The sequence below is a fragment of the Colletes latitarsis genome, chromosome 1, assembly GCF_051014445.1.
Source record: "Colletes latitarsis isolate SP2378_abdomen chromosome 1, iyColLati1, whole genome shotgun sequence".
Taxonomy (NCBI): domain Eukaryota; kingdom Metazoa; phylum Arthropoda; class Insecta; order Hymenoptera; family Colletidae; genus Colletes; species Colletes latitarsis.
The window spans coordinates 35,435,039-35,457,107 of record NC_135134.1 but is presented as its reverse complement, the minus strand read 5'-3'; the positions used below and the strand labels follow the sequence as shown (position 1 = coordinate 35,457,107).

The window sequence follows — 22,069 nt, the reverse complement described above, 5'->3', positions numbered from 1 at the left end:
TTGCTGAACAATTCATCAGTAGATTTGGATGTCCGGGAGCTATTCACACCGACCAAGGCAGGAATTTTATTAGTCAGGTCATGAAGAACTTCTGTAAAATTTTTAAAATCCAGAGAATAACCTCTACTGCTTTTCACCCACAATCATTGGGCTCCCTTGAAAGGGCACACCGTGTTTTCATTAATTACCTCAAACATTACTGCACAAAGACCGACTGGGATGAGTGGATAAGATTTTGCATTTTTTCATACAATACCTCTGTGCATGAGGCTACTGGCTTCACCCCCCATGAACTGATTTTTGGCAAAAGGGCCAATATTCCCTCAAAATTCTCCACGGGTTCAGCACCCAGAACATTCGCGCAACATCTAGATGAACTTTTTGTAAAAATCACCACTACTCAGACAACTGCTGCACAGAATCTAGAAAAGGCGAAACAGAAAAGTAAAAATTATTATGATCAAACACTTAGACCTTGTAAATTTGATTTAACCGATATGGTATACTTGCTTAAGGAGCCCAGAACCTCCAAGTTCGATTGTACTTGGTTAGGCCCCTATAAGATAAACCGATTATTTAGCGATTTAACTGCCGAGATAGAGTTAACGGAAAATAGATTTAAGATAGTGCATACCAATAAATTAAAACTAGCGCATATAAGACCGAACTCTCCCTCCGCGGGGGATTAAATAAAGTAAATAACCTGTAATACGTGATGTAGTTACTCAATGTAATGTTTTGCGGACTCGGGACTACGCTCTAATTTATGTCTCCATATATAATGTATATCCCAACTGACTCTGTATAGCTTACTGCAAATCACCACACCGACTTTTGTTAACCGTCTAGTTTAATACATGTCGATACCGGAAGATATTAACTATTTACCTGCGGATATTAAGTAATCTCGAAATCATAAGGCGCGTGATAAGTATGAGTATATTTTACGTGGTAAATATTGTTAACCGACACCGACCTGGCTCAGGGTAGTAATAATAAATGTTGACTTTTGCTTAAAAGCTGTTTTATGAAAACACCTTTTTGTATAAGGGGGAAGGTGTTACGCATTTGCATGACGTAGGGTTTAGGTACATACAGCGGCGCGACGGGAAATTGCTGGAACTGGTTTTCTCACCATCGAAGCTGCGATTTGAGCGAGGGAGATTCAAACGAAATCGCGTATTGTAATGCGTATTATTATTGTAGGAAATTCAACGCGAGGAAATCCAGGCACAAACCGAGCATTTGTAGACCGTTGGCGATACTTTGTGCATACAATGTAGTTTTGACCGTTAGAGGTAGGCTGTATGCTTGTGGCGCGGATATGTGTGTGTGTGAGAATCGCTCGGTTGGCCATGTCGCCGGTTCTCGCTCGGAGGATCGGGAATATTCCATGGCACGCGCCGAAAACTTGGCAACCGGGGAAAGGAAGAAACAAACGCCGATCGGGACGACTGGATATATAAGACCGAGCCCGCGTGGCCGGGGCTCTCTCTCTCAGTCTATATGAGCTAACGTGTTGCGCTAGAGAACGTTTCCAATCGCTATTTAGAGATATCCAAAGAAAAGTACTGAATAAAGTTTGTTAAAGTATTTTTAAAGTATTGAGTTGTTTGATTTCCGCGCGCCTCGCCGAGCAGAGCGGTTCAGCGCTCCACGGGCACCGTCCCACGACCTTAATTCCCTAACTCACCAACCACGCGTTCCGCAACACAGCTATATGATAGATCTTGTCAAGAAGGGGAAAGGTTTGCATTTGAGCACCATATACCGTTTCAAATGGTCGAAATGAATACGCCCGGTGATACATACGACATCAAAAGATTATAATTTAGTAGCAGAATATCTCGGAAACTATCAATTTGATAATAGATGTACATAATACATCTTTCCTTAGATTAGTTATTTTATAATGTTTTACCATAGAATTAGATATCCTATTTTGGAAAAGGAATTTGATCTTTAAATCGTCCCTATGTCTTCGCTCGTAAAAAATTATTATTACTGTATCATGTTCCCCTTGATAATATACAATATTTGTCAAAAATACTTCCTCATATTATTTAAAATAGCCGTGATATGGTGGTTAGTTTCTAATTGTATATTGTATATACATTCTTGTAAATAAAGTGTTAATAAATTATAATTGCTACTATTATCAATGTTATAATATTCAAAATTACTTTTACACTTTCTAAGTAACTTCAACAAATAAATAAACAGAAATTTATAAAACAGATAAACATTGCTCACCAATGTATCCAACATTACAAATTATTGTCCTCTATATGTTTTAAGATATTTTATCGAAAATTGTAACGTTTAAATAACAACATATATTCTAAATTCTACAATAAGTTTTAGTATAGAAATTTTATATATAATAAATGTATTTGATGTAATCTCTACCTTTAAAATATGTCTATTTCATATAAAATAAGATGATTTTTTAAGTAAATATATTTGACAGTAGGGTATGTATATGTCACTATCTTTTCATTTATTTGAAAGATTAATTTTTTATTTGAACCTTCATACGTAATAACTATACCATAAAGTTATTACATTATTATAATTATTCTAGGGGAATAAACAAAACCTTAGCGATGTTACAAAATTTAAGAAACATGCACAGGCGCATCATATGTTACCTATGCTAATCCGGTTGACTTGGAATATTTATTAATATTTATTAGCTAACTACAACTTTCTTTGATTTAATATGTATATTTGTGGCACTTAGTAATGCATTGTGCAATGGTACTTTGCAAGAGATAATATAAATATAAAAAGCAGTTGTATACATATATTTTTCCAAAGTAAAAATAAAATTGAATTTAAACACTTATCGTACAAAAAATTGGAGGTATTTTGTAGTTTTACTAATTTATACGCTTGTGATTCTTATTTGGAAATTATGTGTTGCGTCTCTAATTTTCAGTAGAACATTTTGTTTTAGCCATATGATGAGAAAATATATAAAGTCCAGGAAAGTTTAGTTTTCGATTGAAAATTTGTATGACATTTCAATAACGTCACTCGTGATTAGAGTAAACGCATATATGTACATAGTTGGTATGACACATAACCTAGAAATATTTAACTTTCAAAACGAATTGTGAAAAACGTTTTGATGTCATTATTAAGATACATCGAATATTAGTGAATATGTGCAAACAATATCAATACAATCTTGATGTTTTGTAGCATCAAGATTTTACAAAAAAATAACTATTTATTTCATAACATCTTGCACATACAGAAAAATATACGAGCAATATAAATCAGTATACGTTTCATTGTGTATTTAAAAAAAAAACACGTTTTTAGTGAATTAATTGTGACTAGTGTAAACATATCTACAAATATATTCTTTTTCTCATACTTTAAGTTTGATGCTTCTATTAAATAATAATCTTGATAACTTTCAAACAAACATTTAATTAAGGAAATTGTAATGATTCGAATAAGTTTTCTGTTTGAGAGGTAATTCAGTTATTTGTATTGTATCAATATTTAAAATATTGATACCAAGACTAATAGTTAGATAATGATAAGTTTGATCTATTTATAGGATGTATTTACAAAATAATTTATTTAAAGATTATTATCTAAGTAAAATTATTATTAACGGAAAGCAACAACAATAATTCTAAATTATATGGGAGAAGCTTGGAAGGGATTATTTCAATGCCATGTAAGGAAGTTTATTGTTTGAAGTTGGTAAATTTCCTTATTTTAAAAAATTATAGATTAAATCATTGTATATATTCTAAATGTTTATACACTGTTATAATCAGATAATCATGGACGAAAGGAGGGTAGCAGATTACTTTGTCATTGCTGGTTTACCTGGTCAAGACAATGATTTTGATACTGATAATGAAAGTCAAGAAAAATTAGAAGATTGGTATCAAGAAGGAACGCATGTCAAAGACATGCATATGAAAGCTCCAATTACTGATCTTGCCATTATATTCCCTGCATTAGGCGAGCAGTGTCCAGATGGGTATATTTTGTTAGAAAATACTGTTACAGGGTTACCTGCTGATTTAAACCATGGAAGTTTGAGAACAAATGAATGTTATTTATGTTACCGGAGAGGACGAGACAAACCTCCTTTAGTTGATATAGGTAAGACAAAATTTGAAATATTATGCAGGAAATTTTAAGTATCCTAAGATTGAACAACAAAATGTATATGCGTGTATTTCTTTGCAAAGTAAATCTTCAAATCTTTTATGTCTTTTTAACGTACAACTCTCATTTAAAGACATAAAAAGTATAAATTTTAAAGTTCAACTTTCAACATTCATTATATATTATCAATTTCCTTGTTGCATGATATAATATGTACATAATCACATACAAAAAACACTTTAAATGTATATTATAGTAGAAAATATTCTTTGTTTTATGCATCTTCTCATAAGATATTACACTTGGCATATTATTGATAATATTTAGATTATTATTCACATATGAATAAACTTATTTTTCATTTATGATTATATGTTTTTTTTGTAATTTGTATCAAAACTTGTCATTTTTATAACTGTATAATAGCTAAAACTAGAGGTTGAAAACAGTTATAATATTGATTCTGGTTGTGAAACAGATAATGTTAGTGTACAAATTATGAATAAAAAAGGTGCTGATGTGTACCAGTTATGGTTTATGATTCTACAGAGCCGTTATTATATCGGCTTTGAAACAGTTCTATGTTGGTACAAAACAATTTTAAAGTGTTCTTATGTCAATTGTGTATTATTTTTGCATTCTACATGCTCTTAAAAATATATCCATTTTGTCAAAACTTTGTATTGGACAAATGTTAGTGTTAAATCATTATCCACTGGGTAGTTTTAATCCCTATTTGTTTCATTATTATTACTAATATTAGTACTTACAATAATAAATAAATTATACATAATTTTACACTCATAGAATAAGTACAAATTGACAAATTTATAATAAAAAATTTATTTATCTATTTATTAATAATGGATGAAGTAGTAGAATTATTCAGAAGTAAAAAAATTGTTTTAAAACTAATATAGAACAGCTTTAAAGCTAATGCAAGACCATTTCGAAACCAGTATAAGACTGTAAAACCATGACCACAAGTGATACAAATTAGAACATTTTTTTTATTTGCAACTGTTACAATACCATTTTGGTTCTTAAAGGGTCTTAGTTAGAGTCTTTATATAACAGTTTGAAATAGTTATTTTCAGAATATTTAGATCCATGGCTAATAGGGGTGTGCGGCATACCGATGCTCGGGACGGAACGGAATCTCGAAGATATCGGGATTCCCACAAATATCGACAATCTAAATGTTTTTTAGATATTACTTTTCTTCAATATCGATTATAGCTTGTAATGTTGACATAGTTTTTAGATACGCGCAAGAATCCGAAAAGATTACTTGTATTTATAGATATGTGGAAAAACTGAAACACTCGATCCCGAATTTCTTTGGGAATCCCGAACATTTTCAGGATCCCGCACACCCATGATGGCTAAAACAATATAATTAGAATGACTCTACTTTTAATTGAAATACATTTTTGTAAATGAACAGAAATGAATATTTAATAATAATTTCTCATTCTAATTAATATAGTTTCATTTCTTTATTATTGCATATTACTAATTTATCTGTTTATGTCTAAATGCGAGGCCGTAGTATTATGTATATCTGAATTATTTCAAATATTGTGGCAATCGATTCATGGCAATTTTTCCTTCAATGTCGTCTGAAAGTCATCGTGTAACAAGTCGTTGAATTTGTCTTGACATCGTCTACAGAACTATGAAGTTAAAGATATCTAGTTTCATGTAAAAATATAACAGTGACCTTAATTTTTTATCGAAAATCAATTTGATTTTAAATTTAAGCAACTGCAATTTCTTGCCAGTTAAATATTAACTAACTTCGATAGGAAACATTTTATTGTCAGACCATCGAAAGGGGCTGAAAAATCGTGGGGACTAATTCGTGCTTCACCCTGTATATTTAAACACATATTTAAATACCGCAATTTACATGGTTAATAAAATTGTAGTTGTTTTGAAAACAAAAGCAAATGTGTGCATAGGTATTAATTAAAATTTATTATGTTACAATTTAATCCTTATATCAATAACTAGGTACCTTTCTCATTCTTTGGACAATTCTACATTAATTTATGTTTTTAAAATGAAAATTTATTGGAAAACTATTGAGTAGAAGGATTTTAAATATACTTATATGCTTGTTCAATAATCGGGTTACCCGAGTACTTATTAACGAAAATTGCAGTTAGATCTATTATAAATAGTGGCATATAAAAGTTTTATCAATAAGTAATATAAAATATAAAATTTTTTAGTCAAACTTACTTGCAATAAAAGGCAATTCTTATATCTTATAAATGAATTTGCATACTCATAAAATGATTGTTAACAATTTTAGCAGCATTTACTGTGTTTTCTAACATAATCACTATAACATATGTAGCACAATTCTACTAACTTCTAACCAGAATACTTTTTTTATTGAATTACAGTAGAATCTCGGTTATCTGAGTCTCGTTTAAGCGGTATTATCTAAGTGCTTTAAACTTTATGGTAGATATTTCCTTCTAATATTGTATAACTTGATTTTTTTCAAAAGTTTAATAAGCTTTCACTCTATTAAATAACTACATAGTTAAATTTAAATATTTCATTATTAAAATGTTTTTTATGATTTTATTCTACGATTTACAAACATCCATTAATCCTTCCGTTTATCCGAAAGAGTACCGTTCCTTATTACCTCGGATAATCGAGATTCTACTGTATATTTCAAATAATTGTGCTTTGAATAATTTGTGATCTTATAAAATTTAATTACCATTATTTGTTATAGAATATATTTAACAAGATGTATAAATTTCAGGCGTAATATATGATGGCAAAGAACGTATAATGCAAGATGCAGAAATGGTATTGGAAACTCCAAAAGGATACGTAGCAAATGTGAATAATTCAACATCAAGAATATTTGTGACATTCAGACGTGCAAGTCGTAAAATGCCATGCAATTCTTTAGTTGTGACAGATATATGTGTTATCTTAACAAATAAAGGAGAAACTCCTCCACATGCGTTTTGTGTTATTAATAAAAATTTGAACAAAGGCATGTTGGGAAGCGATGTATTTTTATGCTACAAGAAATCTATGAATCGTGCAAATTTAATATCATTTAAACCTGCTGTACTGTATAAATACCCAATGGCAGATTATAGCAGTTTTGGTTTTCCAAACTCTGTTGCAATGTTCTGCTTACCAATGGGAGCAACAGTGGAATGCTGGCCCAAAGTGGCATGTAAACCTAAACCAGTGTTTTCGACATTTGTGTTGACAGTTGCTGATGCAGCCCAAAAAATATATGGTTCTGCAATAACATTTTATGAAGAATTCGAAGTAGAAATGGATACTCAAAAAAATACGAAAGAAAATCAACCAGTTGAAGAATTCATGGAGAATTTGAAGATTTCTGGTATGAAAATACATGCATACATACATACATACGCGTGCACGCATGCACACACACACAATTTTTGTCATTGTATGTCCTATTTTAATAGTCATACATTGAACGTTATTTTAACAACCATTGTATATATTTACACATGTTGAATATCTCTTGCCATTTTATAATCTGAAACTTCTTATTTGAGATATAGGCAGGCATTGAAAACAATTATAGTGTCAGTTTTGGCTTTTCAAATGGTCATAAAAACCAAAATGATTTGATAATTGTTACAGATATAACATTTCTGGCTTATATCAGTTTCGATTTCGGTTCTTAAGAATCAATATTATATATTTTGATTCTATAACTGTTATTTTTCGGCTCGATCTGATATTTGCATCAGTTTCGTAGTAACCAAAATCGTTAGATGTTGCTGTTGTAAATTATTCACAATTTTAGAACTCACGTTTTTCAGTTTGTCTTCTAAACCAAATAAAATAACACTTTTTGACCTATGTGTACTTCTTCGTTGTGAATTGTTATGCTAATGCATCGAGCGATACTATTGATTAAATCTACTTAGGTTGAACGTCCTAAATAAAGATTAAGGTTTGTACATTTTCAATATTTGGGAATGTGAGTTCAAAATGCTATAGGTATTGTTTAGGAAATGATTCAGTAATACATTTCTATAACGTCTGACCTCATTCTCGAACAGTGAAGAGACAAATAAACTAACGTTGAAAGTGAGTGTTCTATGCTAATTTGTGTCGTAAAATTATTTTTGTTTCAGTTGAGCATGCAGAAGTTGACAATCAGCAACTGAAAATGAGAACACTTAAACAGTGTGGAATACTTAAGAGACTTACCTTACTACAATTGGAAAAGTTGCAATATACAGACCCCGTCACACAATCTTTAAATATTAGTAAATCTATATGCATACTATCTCATTGGCCATTTTTCGACACGTTCGAAAAATTTTTAGTTTACCTGCATAGCATGGCCAATAACAAACCCCAAAACGTTCCTATCGAAAAATACATAGCATATTTTTTGTACGATATACCGTTCCCAAGTCCACAAAGACCAAGAATTCAAATACAATTAAATAGTAAAAACAGATTGATTTTAACGCAACCAGAAGATTTAGCACTACCTAGATCTGGTGCGAGTTTTCGGCAGTTACTCATCAATTTAGGACCTGATAATTGTTTACTTATATTGTTGCTAATCTTAACTGAACAGAAAATACTTGTACATTCGCTACGTCCTGATGTACTTACATCAGTGAGTGAAGCTATTGCTATGATATTATTTCCATTTAAATGGCAGTGCCCATATATACCTCTATGCCCCTTAGGTTTGGCAGAGGTAACGTATCTTGTTACTTTGTCAGTTGACAAAGAGATATAACATAATACAAAGTGTATTTTATATTTTAGGTTCTGCATGCGCCATTACCATTTTTAATTGGCGTGGATTCAAGATTTTTTGATTTGTACGATCCACCCGCAGACGTTAATTGTGTAAATTTGGACACGAATAATATAGCGATTTGTGACGATAAAAAATATTTAAATATAAAATTGTTACCCAAAAAAGCAGCCAGACAGCTTAGAAATTGGTTAGAACACCTCTATTCGAAGTTGATTTCATTAGGAAAGAGTTATTCGTCTATGAAAGGTGTGTGTAATGTTACTCAATTTATTTCGATATCATTTTTTTGTTTGTACATATTTTGTTTTCAGATATGGACGATGAAGAGTTTAGTGTTGATAAAGAATTTCAACAAAAACGAAAAGAACAAGCTTTAGAGCTTGAAATACAAGATGCTTTTTTACGATTTACTGCTACTATATTAAAAGGATACCGTGCTTTCTTACTACCAATCACAAAAGCACCAACAGTTGGTTCAACTGATCCAACTAGTTTGTTCAATATACAAGCTTTTCTCAGAAGTCGAGACAAGGCTCATGCAAAATTTTATAGTATGTTAGTAAAGACTCAAATGTTCATAAGGTATGTTTTTCTTATCATCGATATTTTGACATTGTATAACAAACATCCTGTACATGCCTTGGCAACAATAGATATCTTAAAACCATGCATGTAGATATTTTTATTAGTCCAAGTTTTGTAGAATACTTTGTTAGTATATGTAAAATATTAAGTAATAATTTTAGATATTCATAAGTAGTTAACCTTGTTATGTAGGTTGGTAGCATATGTTGTACTTCCTAAGAATGAAAAGAAGTCATATAAACATAATTTTAGAAATTTTAACACGTTTTGTTCAAGAGATTATTTTAGGAGTGTTTAAACCTTACACAAAGAAAGTATTAAAATTGATTTTTTTTGCAACAATACATGCATACTATCAACGTTCGTAAATTGCCATGATTCAGGCAGATATTTACTCGTTAATAACTTTAAGATAAAGCCTCTACCGGAATATCGTCATTCTTCATTTTCGTCTTATTTTGAATTGTAGAATCACCCCGTCAAAGAATTGGTGGCCAAACTTGAGTATTTAAAATATTTTATTTATTTTTGATAATAGAAAAAAAATATCATTTGTCTATAAGGGGCAAATATTATAACAGGCAAACATTTTGTTAAACAGAACAACGTATATTTATTATTAGATTATTGTAGCTGACAAAAGAACAAATTCAATCATATGTGATATGTTGACCTTCAGATAACGGTAAGCTACAAAATTTGCATATAGTAGTACATACATGTAATTATTTTATTTCAAAACATGTTCAAAACAATTACCGTTAATTTTCATAAATTTATTTATCATATTTGAAAACGTATAGTCATGAGTTTGAGACACTATTGAAAGCAAGACAATATTTTGGATATTTCCTGAAATAAAAGATATATATTATAATTTAAGGTCATTTGAAGATCAATATGTTTTACAAATAAGTTAAAATTTATCTTTTTTGTTAGCTACAACAGTCCAACAATAAACATACGTTGTTTCGCTTAGGACAACATCGATGACCTCAAAATCTCTAAAAATATGACTATCAAAAAAATTGTTTGTTTATTAAAATATTGATTTCTTCCAAACTAATAATATTTTTCTCTGATAATTTATTCTATCATCTATATGTCTATATACTCTCGTATAATATATCTATATACTCTAACAACTCAACTGTATTTTGATGTTTATTGTATTAGTTTTGAATGATATATTTTATATTTAATGTGATTATTATGAATAAAATGTGCTGTATATTTAGTTTATTAGTCTTTATTTTGATAATTTGTATGGTTAACATTAACTGCACAAAATATTTTGACAATTTGTATGGTTAATATTAACTGCATAAAATATTTTATTTGATTTTCAGTTACCTTTGGTATAATATCACTGCAGTTTGTATTTTTTAGATTTATAGAAGAAAGAAGTTTCGTATCTGATATGGACATGGCAGGTTTAGCTTTTTTTGACGAATGCACCGAACGCATTGAAGAAGAAAATGGTGAGGTTGCATTTTTTAACATTTTTGTTAGAATTGATTTGGAGTATTGTTAGTTTTTATTACTACGACTACACTTTTATTTTTGCATTTTTCACTTATAAGAAGATTCGTAGAAAATTATTTGAGAATTCTACTAAAGTTTGTAAAAATGAGTGTATAGCAACCGAATTGGGGAAGACAGAACCCTTTAGTGCCCCACGTGAATGAAAAACTGCTTTCTTGCTTTTGATCGATAGTGGAGGAAGGTCCCAAGTCATCCGGTGCCAATGGTGCCTAAGACTTCCTCCCCAAATCGAAGGCCACGATGCGGAAGTCTCGAGAACTTCGCACAACAAAGTGATGGTCCCGCATTTGACAAAACAAAGAATGCAAAATCCCGAGTTGACCGAACAGAACAGTACAACAGAACAGTCTGTACAATACTGTGTGAATCTGTGCGTCATCTTTAATAATCAAAGAAAACTCGCCTAGAATGATGCCGCTTACCGATTTTGTAGTCGCTTATGTGCTCATTTGAACACAGACTCAGATATCAACGTAAATTCTGTCCTATTTTTTTTTCTTTCTTACCTGGGGTAATCTTCATGAATATCCGTGGACTCTCCCGATAGGAGGTAGAAGGCACTCCTCCCACCACACCCTCACTCAACCATAAGCGCCTGGTCATCAGCGCCCGCAACTCTGGGTACAATCCCGGCTACTTACCGTCCCACCTCGGTCCATTCACACACTCATTCATATCGGTGTTTGGTCCCGGATGTTATACGGGGATGCGATCACCAGCCGTCTCAGGCCTGATGACACCATCCTCTCATGTCATCCCAGGGGCTTCTCCTATCCGCCACCTGGGCGCCACGTAGGGGTTCACTTCCCTTGCCGTCTGAACAACCAAATGGATGCGTGGACATGCACTTCCACCTGAAACACTCTATCAGCACACAGATAATACTCTCATAAACATACAATGAAAAATAAAGAAGATTTTAGTTTATATTAGTCTCTATTACTCGATACGTATGCAGAGAATCGCTTAGAAGTTCGGCCAGTTAAGTTTTGTTTATACAATTATTGCCATCTGAAGCGATGAATTTCTTGCGCCGAAGAAAATTTTGCAATGGAAATAATTCTCTTACATGTATTCAGGCAATGCTGTTGCATATGGTCTAGCATTACTTCACCGTTAATTCTTCTTGTAAACCACTTTGATGCAACTTTGTTCAATTAATTTTCATATAACCAATTTGAAAGTTTCACTTTCTTTTTTAACTGATAGCTTTATACTCAATGTACTATTTATATTCTCAATTTTTGTTAAATTTTTACGTTTTTCCCAGCTATAAAAAACAGATATTTTTCTAAATCAATTGTAGAAAAAATGATAAAAAGTTTTATTTAAACTGAAATCATTTTTATTTCTTAATCCATAATCTACCGAAACGTATAAACATCTAAAAGTTCATTCCCATCTGATTACTAGTTAAAAGTTATAATTTATTGAAATGATTAATACTATTTTCCAAACAGTACTGCTAATAGTATTCTACATAAAGTGTACGATTTTATGTAGAATGAGCCTAAACTTTTCATATTGTTTTATTTTATTTATTATCATATTTTACGTGTACTCGTGATTTTACAAAACTCATTATTTGAACATGCAATTTTACTTTTCCATTGTAGCTTGTAATTACTTGTAATTACTGATTTTACTATTTAGTGCCACTTTTGGAGTTGGACGAATCTCAGCACAGCGAACGAACTGTGTTCATACCTCCACCTGAAGCAGGACCGAATCAGTCACCAATTGTATATCGCACGTTTAAATTAAATCACGATTTAATAAGACCGCAGAAACATTTCAACGTAAAAAACACAAATTTATGTGCCTTTGGAATAATACCAGGTAGTCCTATGGCACGCAGAACCAAACATGAAATTAAAGTGGCACAAAGGATGGCACGTAAACAAGTATGAACTATTCTTACTACAATTTGTGCTTTTTATATAACAAAGGCTGAAAATTCTATATAATTAGTTATAGATTCATCCCTATAAGTAATATCTCATTTGCAGGCAGCAATGCCAGATAGGTGGGGCAGATGTCTACTTGGAACCTGTTATAGTCTTTGGTTCTTGCATTTGCCAGCTATGTTACAAGTGTCTAACCAACCGGCTGCGATTTTACATCAGGCCTATGATTTACTAGTTAAAATGCCGAAATTAAATCTTGATCCAATTGAAGAAGTAAACCTTTTTATTTGTATGCCTGCAGATTGCAACACCTAGTGCCGGGAATACACTGAAGAGAACAGTTCGCGAGCAGCTCATGAACTGCTTACAGATAGTTCGCGAGCTGTTTGTCAATGGAAACAGCTACGTTTCCACACTGGAGCTCGCGAACAGCTTGCGAACAATTATAATCTATGGAAACTTCGAGTTCCCGAACAGTCCCTTTGATATATCGCTTCCCGAGCGAACAGGGTTCGCTGTCCGTTGTTCGCAAAAGTCTCCACACTGCTGGCGAGCACAGCCGCGAGTTGTTCACGAGCAGCAGTGTATTTCCGGCATAAGATTATTACCCAACAAATCGTCGTTGAATGTGACGATACAATAAAAAATTTCACAAAACAATCATTTGAATGAGAGGAATTAAATAAAAAAATATATTAGTTGCTCGTTTCTTCTGGGTCATATCTTCTGAAATGATAGAATATCGTTGCATGTTTACATTCCAAGAAGACTATATGATTTATTAAAATAATACTTACAAAGTTCAGGTTAAAATATTTATTGGAATTACTGATTGTTTCAATTACAGATTTGTTGAGTGATTATTTTAGAAGTTGCATATTTTATATGTTGCATAATCTTATCATAGACTGTGTCGATTTTAGGTTTGTTACAGAGCTATGATGCAACTTTGCGGTGTTTACGGACAACCTGTGCTAGCAGTAAAATTATTATTCCACATGAAACGTAGCGGTGTTCAACCAAATGCTCTTACATATGGGTTTTATAACAAGGTAATTTTTCTTATTGATCACAATATTTTTTTCAGCAAAATATAGACTTTGCTAAATTCAAAATAATTTTTTTACTGAATTCACAGGCTGTACTTGAAGCAACTTGGCCATCTGACGTAACTAATTCCAGTCAATTGATGTGGAACAAATTAAGAAACGCTATAGTTGGAGCAGCTTTATTTAAAGAAGCTGGTAAAAAAAGTGCTAAAAGAAGATTAAGTTCAACTGCAGATTTATTAACCGTTGATGGTAAACTTGCAAATATGGAACATGCATTTTCTAGATCTAGCCTTGATAGTTCTCATTCTCAAGACACAGAAGCTGCACACAGTGATTGTACGTAATAAATTAGTCTATTTTAATGTTTTAGTTTTTAGAGCAGGTTTATTATTATCTTATACTTTTTTTTATCTGCAGCGACTAAAGGAAGTTCAACAACGGATTTACCGGACTATGGGCCTCTAGAAATAAAAAAGCTTCCACGACAAAATAGTATTGTTAAAGATACAGCAGCATTAAATGTTATACACGCAGAAGAGTTTAATAATTTGGCGATGACACAGAGGTAATTTTGCAATTTTATTATACATTGTTCTTGATTTTTCTATAATTTTTTCTTAATTAAAATCAAATAAAAAATAGTTTCCTTTCATATATAAATCGTTTCCTATCTTCTAATATAATATAACAACAATTAATATTATTGGAAACGTGATAAGGATATCAATTTGTTTTTCAACGATAACTGAAACAAGACGTACTAATTATTACACAGCGAGTGCGCGCGTGTACATATACACAGTATGTTCAGTTGAAATAGCAAAATACGAAAAAATGTTTGAGACGAAAGTTGTGAAGTATCGAAAGGGAGGATATTGTGGTAATAATTATTTGACTTTGGAGAGCTTTCGAAAGGTTACTAGGAAAATTTTCTAAGGGATCCCTATATTATTTTATTATTTATTCTTGTAACTGATGTCGAAACATATTTAAAATATTACTCACACATATATTTTACATGTTCTGTTATTTATTATTCACTTCCAAAGTTGACAAGTCGCTGGCGTAAACGTTGTTCAGTGCACACTGTCGCTCATAAATATGAGGATACTTGGTTGAAAGATTGTTAATCTTTATAACAATTATTTCTATTATAACTTCAAAAATAGAATTTGTTCAATAATCTTCTTGGAGTTATTTTAAAAGTTGAATCTTTTACTTTCACATTCCTAAATTGAATTTTCTTGAAGACTCTTTTACGCCAAGAAGCGACTGAGAAAGTGAGAATAATATTACTCTAAAATATGTTTCAAATTTAAATAGTTTTCAAAAGTTTACAAAATTTTGTACCCATCTAAAACTACTATGGATTTCGAGATTAAAGTCTATATTTGACAATGACTACTGCAAAATTTGATACAAAATTTTTTTGTAATTTAATTTTACATTGGCGCACGATTTTTTCCTATGATTTTCGATTCATTTTATGAGGAACGATAAGGCTGCACCAATACGTGACACATGGACGATTTTGAATTTGAATTTACCAAAGATGTGTCAACCTATTGAAAACATCTGTTATATTTATTTTGTTATATCCGCTGTTCTAAAGCAGTATTCTAATTGTTGTTATACGTTAATCAGCACATTTACATGATGGGGGGGGGGGGGGGGACAACCGTGCCTTGGTCATCCAGACCTGATATGTGAAGTTTTATTATACAGGGTGTTTAGTCACCCTTGGGAAAAATTTTAATGGGAGATTCTAGGGGCCAAAATAACCAATTTGTTGATTGAGGCTTCGTTAAAAAGTTATTAACGTTTAAAGTTCCGCTTGTAGAACGGTAATCTGTGAATAGCTGCATACGCGTGATAGTGGTTCTCATTCAAAAAACTGTAAGGCTGTCGATACATCAGTAAGCAGAGTTTCTCATGCTGAGTGAGAACCACTATCACGCGCACGCAGCTATACGCAGATTGTCGTTCTACAGACAGAACTTTAAATGTTAATAACTTTTTAACGAAGCCTCAGTCAACAAATTGGTATTCTTAATTTTCGTCTTATTTTGGCCACTAGTATCTCCCATTAAAATTCCATTATTAGAAGGTGTTAAATTTAGATAAAACCCAAAATATAAATTCTACAGAAAAGTTTGGCAAGGCTATCATTTTTTTCAATTTCATTTCGTTTTTCATTCTCTTCATGTATTTATAAAAAACGATTTTATATTGTTTTGTTGATTTGTTGCTTTTAGGTTGATTCGGAACTTAGAATCGCCGTTAAAAAGTCCCATACGCACGCCAGTTACAGAAAATGATCCGCTAGGTGCTCTAATTAATGATGAAACACCAATTGTCTCACCTTCCGAAGAGAATGATTCAAACTGTTCCACATGTACTTTGACAGTCTTTAATAATGTTGAAGAACGGGCCGGAGGACCGCTTTTATTTCGAAGGTACATTATTTTTGTTACTAGTATATGATAATTCTACTAAAACTTATTTTAAAAATTTTTAAATGATAATTTTGTCATGTTTTAACCGTCATATTTTTACAATATGTATATATTTGCAATATGCATACACCAATTGGTTTATAAAAATAGACAAAAAATTTATAGTAATTCATTGCATTCAATTTAATCTTTTGTAATAGGAACCATTAGATTTCAGGCAACTCTATTACAATAAATTTACTCTGATAATAATTATAACTTGGTAAAATTTGAAAAAAAGAGGATTAAATCATGTATTTATCATGATATTATTAAAATATAACTTTTTATCCCTTATGGAAAACACACTAAAATTTTCTGCCATTTTCTCTATTAACACCTGTAGTTCTTTTATATTGCGTGATCTGTTTTCGGCAATGTGTAATTTTAAAATTGACCATATGTTTTCTATTGGCGAAAGATCACGGTTTTGTGGAGACCATTCTATAATGTTTATTGCACTTACAAATACTTTGTTACAATTCTCGCCTTATTGATGGGTGCATTATCCTACTGAAGGATAAAGTCATCTCCTATCATCTGTTTTCCCTTTGAGATTATGACTTCTTATACTAAGTTTAGATAAACTTGAGAGTTTATTCTTCCATTTAAGATTACAATTTTCTCTATTTCGAAAATGAATCACAACGTAAAACTACAATATCTTGCTCCATTGACTTTAATGTTGGTTTAACAAATTTGTATGACGTAAATTCTTCTTTACTTCTTCAGACAATACATTTGTCCATGACTATATTTCAGTCTAATCATGGATTCATCCGTCCAAAGAATTTTATCTCATAATGTCAAGGATTTCAAAACGTGTGCATGGTAATTTAGCTTTTACTTTTATTGTTACTCTGTTTATAACAGCAATCTAGACGCGACTGATGGCGATAAGAATAAAAGGACTTCCAGAGATTTCTGTTCTTTTCTCTCGTTCTTTTTAACACAAATTTCTTACACATACAGTGACGATCACATACTTACGTACACTTCATTTTTTACATAAAACTTGACTTATTTTTTAATGAACTAGTGTAGTGGTTTCAACTATTTATTTCTGAGTATTTTAGATCTTCGCATACATATAGTTGCTCGCTAAAGTATTCGAACGCTTGTGTGACAAATGAAATTCCCACACTGGACCCTCATTTACAAAACAACACTGAAAGAAATGAAAGATACAAGTTTTGAGAATGAGTGGGTAAAATTTGAAAAAGTTTGATAATGTATACACAATTGGCCGAATATTAAATGCGCACCTACCTTTTATGGAGGTCACAAACATATTCGAACATGAATTTCTTGTGTATTAATTTATGTTAATACTTAGTGGGACCACTTTTGACATTAACACTAAACCTAACACGACCGGTCAAATGACCGTTTTTAAAATTTCATTTAGAATTTCTAACATATAATGTTATTTTAGTGCCATTTAACTCCATGACTTTTCTTATAGTATACGTACAATGAATTTTTCAATATTCACTTTTATTCTTATTGTTTGTTTTCTGAGAAAAATATGTAGTTTGCCATACTTTTTCCGAGCCAAATTAACCATGACCGGTCATCTGCCCGATTGAATGATTTATATTTTTTTGTAAAAAATTGGACAAAAGGTATCAAATTCTGGTTAGCTTTCGATATAAATAGGAAATATATAGCAAAGATGAAAGAAGAGAATTTTCAGTTTCCACTGTCTTAAAACAGTCTAACAACGCGTATTAAAAATAGTTAAACTTTACACCCGAAGAGTTCCGAAACTACTAGTGTTTTATTCATAATTGAGCCACTGTTAGAAGCGGTAATGCCTCCCCTTTAAAGTGGTTTTTGATTTATGTTGATTCGACTTTTCGTTTTGGAGATATCGTAATTTATATGAAGGGGTAATTTTCTTAATTCGACTATCTCTGTCTCCGTCTAACTCGTCAGATATCTCTCTCTCTCTCTCTCTCTCTCTCTCTCTCTCTCTCTCTCGCACGTGCATCGTGCTGACCTACTCTAAGATCGTGACAGTCGTGACCAAGTAACGTAGTCTTTCCAAGAATTTACTATTTACGTGTGAGGTCAATGGCATTACGCCGATGTCAACAACGAAAAATAAACAAACGCTTCGAACCCTTATATCTCCGGAACTAGCCACACTATCAATTTGAAACAAAAGTCGTTAAATCTCTGGAACTGCGCTATCCAACAAATATATTAACTATTATTATTTATACTGTCTTCTATGTTTACTTTGAAATTTGCTTTGACTTAATGCGCCCAAAGAAGTTTCAGCAATTTCTATCAATTATACAACTGGTATGCGATAAAACTGGATTATAAATTGTTTACTTAATTGAAAAAAAATTTTAATTTGTATACAAGATGTTTGCATAATTACTAGCTAGCATTTTTTCGTAAATAATTGTTTTCTCCGGAATTAACTACGGTACCGATTTGAAACAAATTCGTTTTTAAGGGTGTTTTATTTTCTATCTCATAAAAATAAAAAAATTTCAATGTAAGTACTAAGTATGCACATTTAGAGTAAGAGTATTGAATATTTTTGTACAGATTTTTAAAATGCACGCTTGAAGAATAGATACGCGACATAAAAGAAAAAGGAGTCTTACAAATAAACTTAAAAACACAACATTCTATACGTATGATGCAAACATTAAGAGTACATTACCTCATAAAAAAGAGAAAGAAAGCCTGGTCATTTGATCGGTCATGGTAGAAATGGGTATACACGAAGTATCGGTAGGTTTAGTATTAATTACTTGTTGCTAATCGATATTCCGTACTACATACAAGCGTTTCTATTGTATTTTTTTGTATGGAATACCATATTTCCATTATTCTAGATTTTAACATTTTTTTCGATGTCATTTCGTAATTCCCAAGTTTTTTTCCTATTTGGGCCCATAAGTGCTCGATTAGATTAAGATCTGGACCCTGTGTAGGAGTCTTTAATGTGTGAGACATATTGTAAAGTAATCATTCCTGAAGAACAAAAGCGGAATGTTTTGTGTGGAAAACATACTTGATTTACGTTACAGAATATTTCTTTTTTCTAATCTGAAGGAGTGAGTTTAAACGCATACTTTGACGCAGATAATTGATAATGGATTATAGAATGTAATTTTATTATATCCTGTCTATTTGTGAGTTCACTATTTTCGCGGATCAATGCTGGAGCGTTTTCGAGTCGTGAAAGGAAATTTTTAATCTGCCTAAAAAAAATACACGTTGCACAATTGGCAAATAGGTGTATATTTCGGCGGTATTACTTTCAGCGTGCAAGTAGGCATATTATCTTCTTCGAGATCAGTTATCTTCTTAAATGAAATGAAGTATCTTTCGGAAGAAAATGATGTTGTCATTGTAATAGAAAAACAAAGTTAATTTTGAAATAACAAAACTGTGCATTTTTTTTGTACAAAATATGATTTCGAAATAAAAAATATAGGTATATGTTAGGAAAATGAGTTTTCATGCGGTGAAAAATGCGAGGCGTTACAATACTGGTATTTTTCCTATAATGTCATTCTATGAATTACACGACATTAACATGTCTATGGTTCTACGAATAGATGTTATTTCATGAAGGATCAGATATTTGTTTTGACAAATCACATATTTACTGTAAAAATATTTTATTTTTTAAACGATAATACAAATTCTATTGCGAAATGAGTCAACAAGCAAACTGTAACACTGACGACATAGTCAGGCTGTTTGAACATTTCGTGTCACGACTGATGGCTTGGCTAGTCGAATAAATTAATATGGTGGTATAGCGATCGCTAGGTCGAAAACCCGTCCATTACAGGACTTTACTTATAAGTTGTACTTGTACTATAGCAGATAAACGGATACCAAAACTTCAATATTATACATCTCATAAGTTATTACTCATATGCCCATCAAACCATAATCATTGATTTGAGTATTTCATTCTTTATGACCGTAAAAAATTTAATTAATAAGTCAGATTTTTACTTGGAGAAATTCACTTCTTACTATGTACTTATTACATGATATTACATTACATTATAAGAGTTATAAATACTACGTATCTGAAAATACCTTTGAATTTCAACGAATTTTATTGAATTTGTAACACTGTAAGATTACCTATAACGTAATTCAAAACATAGTATTATCACAAGTCTCTTTATATTCATCCTATAACTTCTTCCAGCAATGTCTTGCCTCGTAGCGCAACATTTCACCAAACCGTAGATGAAAGTGATGTAGCAATAGGCGGCCATTTGCAAAGAAGTGAAACAATGCCTTATTCTGTGGCACAGCAAGGCGAACAAGATAAAGAAAAAGAAAGACTAGAAATAAGCAGTCTTTGGTCTCAAAAGGATAGCGTTACCTCAAGTCTGTCAAATCTAGGCTCTAGTTTGAAGCTGAGTTTCGGGTAAGGCATAAGTTTTATTAACTGGAATCTACACTAACAGATATAAATATAATATAAAGATATAATATAAAGTATATAATCACATTCACTGCTTGAGTTTTATTTTTGTGATATGTATATCTTTGAGTTACATGCATATATTAATACACTCGATATTCTACTAACAAACTGGTATTTAATATAAAAAGGGATATAGAGTCCATATCATATCATGTAAAGGAATGTCTTTAGAGATTCGAACAAATTTATTATTATTATTATTAAATCATTAAAATATTATTGAATTCTATAAAATGTTTACAACGGAATACGCATTCAATTGACTTTGTTAAATACTCTATATCTACAGTATTATCTGTGAAATTGCTTTGATGTCGTATCTAGTACCTCTTAGGTTTGTTCATATCGTATTAATTGTATTTTATTCTCGTTTTTTATATAAAGTCATGGCCAGCTACTTAATACTACTTGTTCAACAAAAGAACATTTCATTAATTAGATGTTTGCTATATTAAACTTGAGTGTAATATACATTGAACTATATTCTACCATAATACGAAAGTAATTTTATTTTTAACTTCTACATTACAAATATTTTTTATTATTTTCTTATGTTGTTCCGTTAATACAGTGGACAGCTACTTAAGACCGAAGATCATTTATCGTTGTGATTGCTTATTTGCCATCATTGTTAATTTGGTTGTCATGGTTTAATATATTCAACAATGCAAACAGTCGAAAATCAGTTCACAGCCATAAGCCAAGGAAAGAATATTAACTCTGTGCAAAGAAAACAAATTTTATTGGTGAGAGACGAAGGTTATTTATTTTCAGCAATCGCTGAAAGATTAAAAATGTCTAAAACATTTTATAAAATTCATCAGTTATAATTGTAATTTTACACAATCAAGTTTCTTATATATGCACTTAGAACTTGAGGTAAAAAATAAAATTCAAGACGGCTCAAACCGAATCACAGAAACACCTATTAAGCTTGAAGTTCTACAAGTCTTGGAGTAAGTTTAATGACTTGCACGACTTGCAAAGCCCCGCATTTAGTAAACCGCTTTGTTTAATCAAAATATTATATGCAATCTTTCAAAATTAGTATAATA

At 31.4% G+C, this 22,069-nt stretch overlaps 1 protein-coding gene across 5 annotated transcripts in view; it reads left to right on the top strand.

Moving 5' to 3' along the window:
* Nucleotides 1–2,650: 2,650 nt before the first annotated feature.
* The window catches only part of Crag (DENN domain-containing protein Crag), a 30,889-nt gene continuing 11,470 nt past the window's right edge, over nt 2,651–22,069 (top strand). Inside the window, exons 1-16 of one of the 5 annotated variants that reach the window (XM_076783274.1) lie at nt 2,653–2,866; nt 3,392–3,486; nt 3,575–3,697; nt 3,801–4,134; nt 6,929–7,531; nt 8,301–8,881; nt 8,953–9,193; nt 9,259–9,529; nt 10,922–11,013; nt 12,731–12,981; nt 13,087–13,257; nt 13,908–14,036; nt 14,123–14,372; nt 14,454–14,601; nt 16,292–16,492; nt 20,730–20,954. In XM_076783274.1, the coding sequence (XP_076639389.1) occupies nt 3,662–3,697; nt 3,801–4,134; nt 6,929–7,531; nt 8,301–8,881; nt 8,953–9,193; nt 9,259–9,529; nt 10,922–11,013; nt 12,731–12,981; nt 13,087–13,257; nt 13,908–14,036; nt 14,123–14,372; nt 14,454–14,601; nt 16,292–16,492; nt 20,730–20,954 (3,533 nt within the window). In that variant the 5' untranslated portion in view covers nt 2,653–2,866; nt 3,392–3,486; nt 3,575–3,661. Of the gene's footprint in view, nt 3,487–3,574; nt 3,724–3,800; nt 4,135–6,928; nt 7,532–8,300; nt 8,882–8,952; nt 9,194–9,258; nt 9,530–10,921; nt 11,014–12,730; nt 12,982–13,086; nt 13,258–13,907; nt 14,037–14,122; nt 14,373–14,453; nt 14,602–16,291; nt 16,493–20,729; nt 20,955–22,069 lie in introns of all 5 variants that reach the window. The other 4 variants (XM_076783281.1, XM_076783298.1, XM_076783288.1 and 1 more) reach the window with 4 other exon arrangements.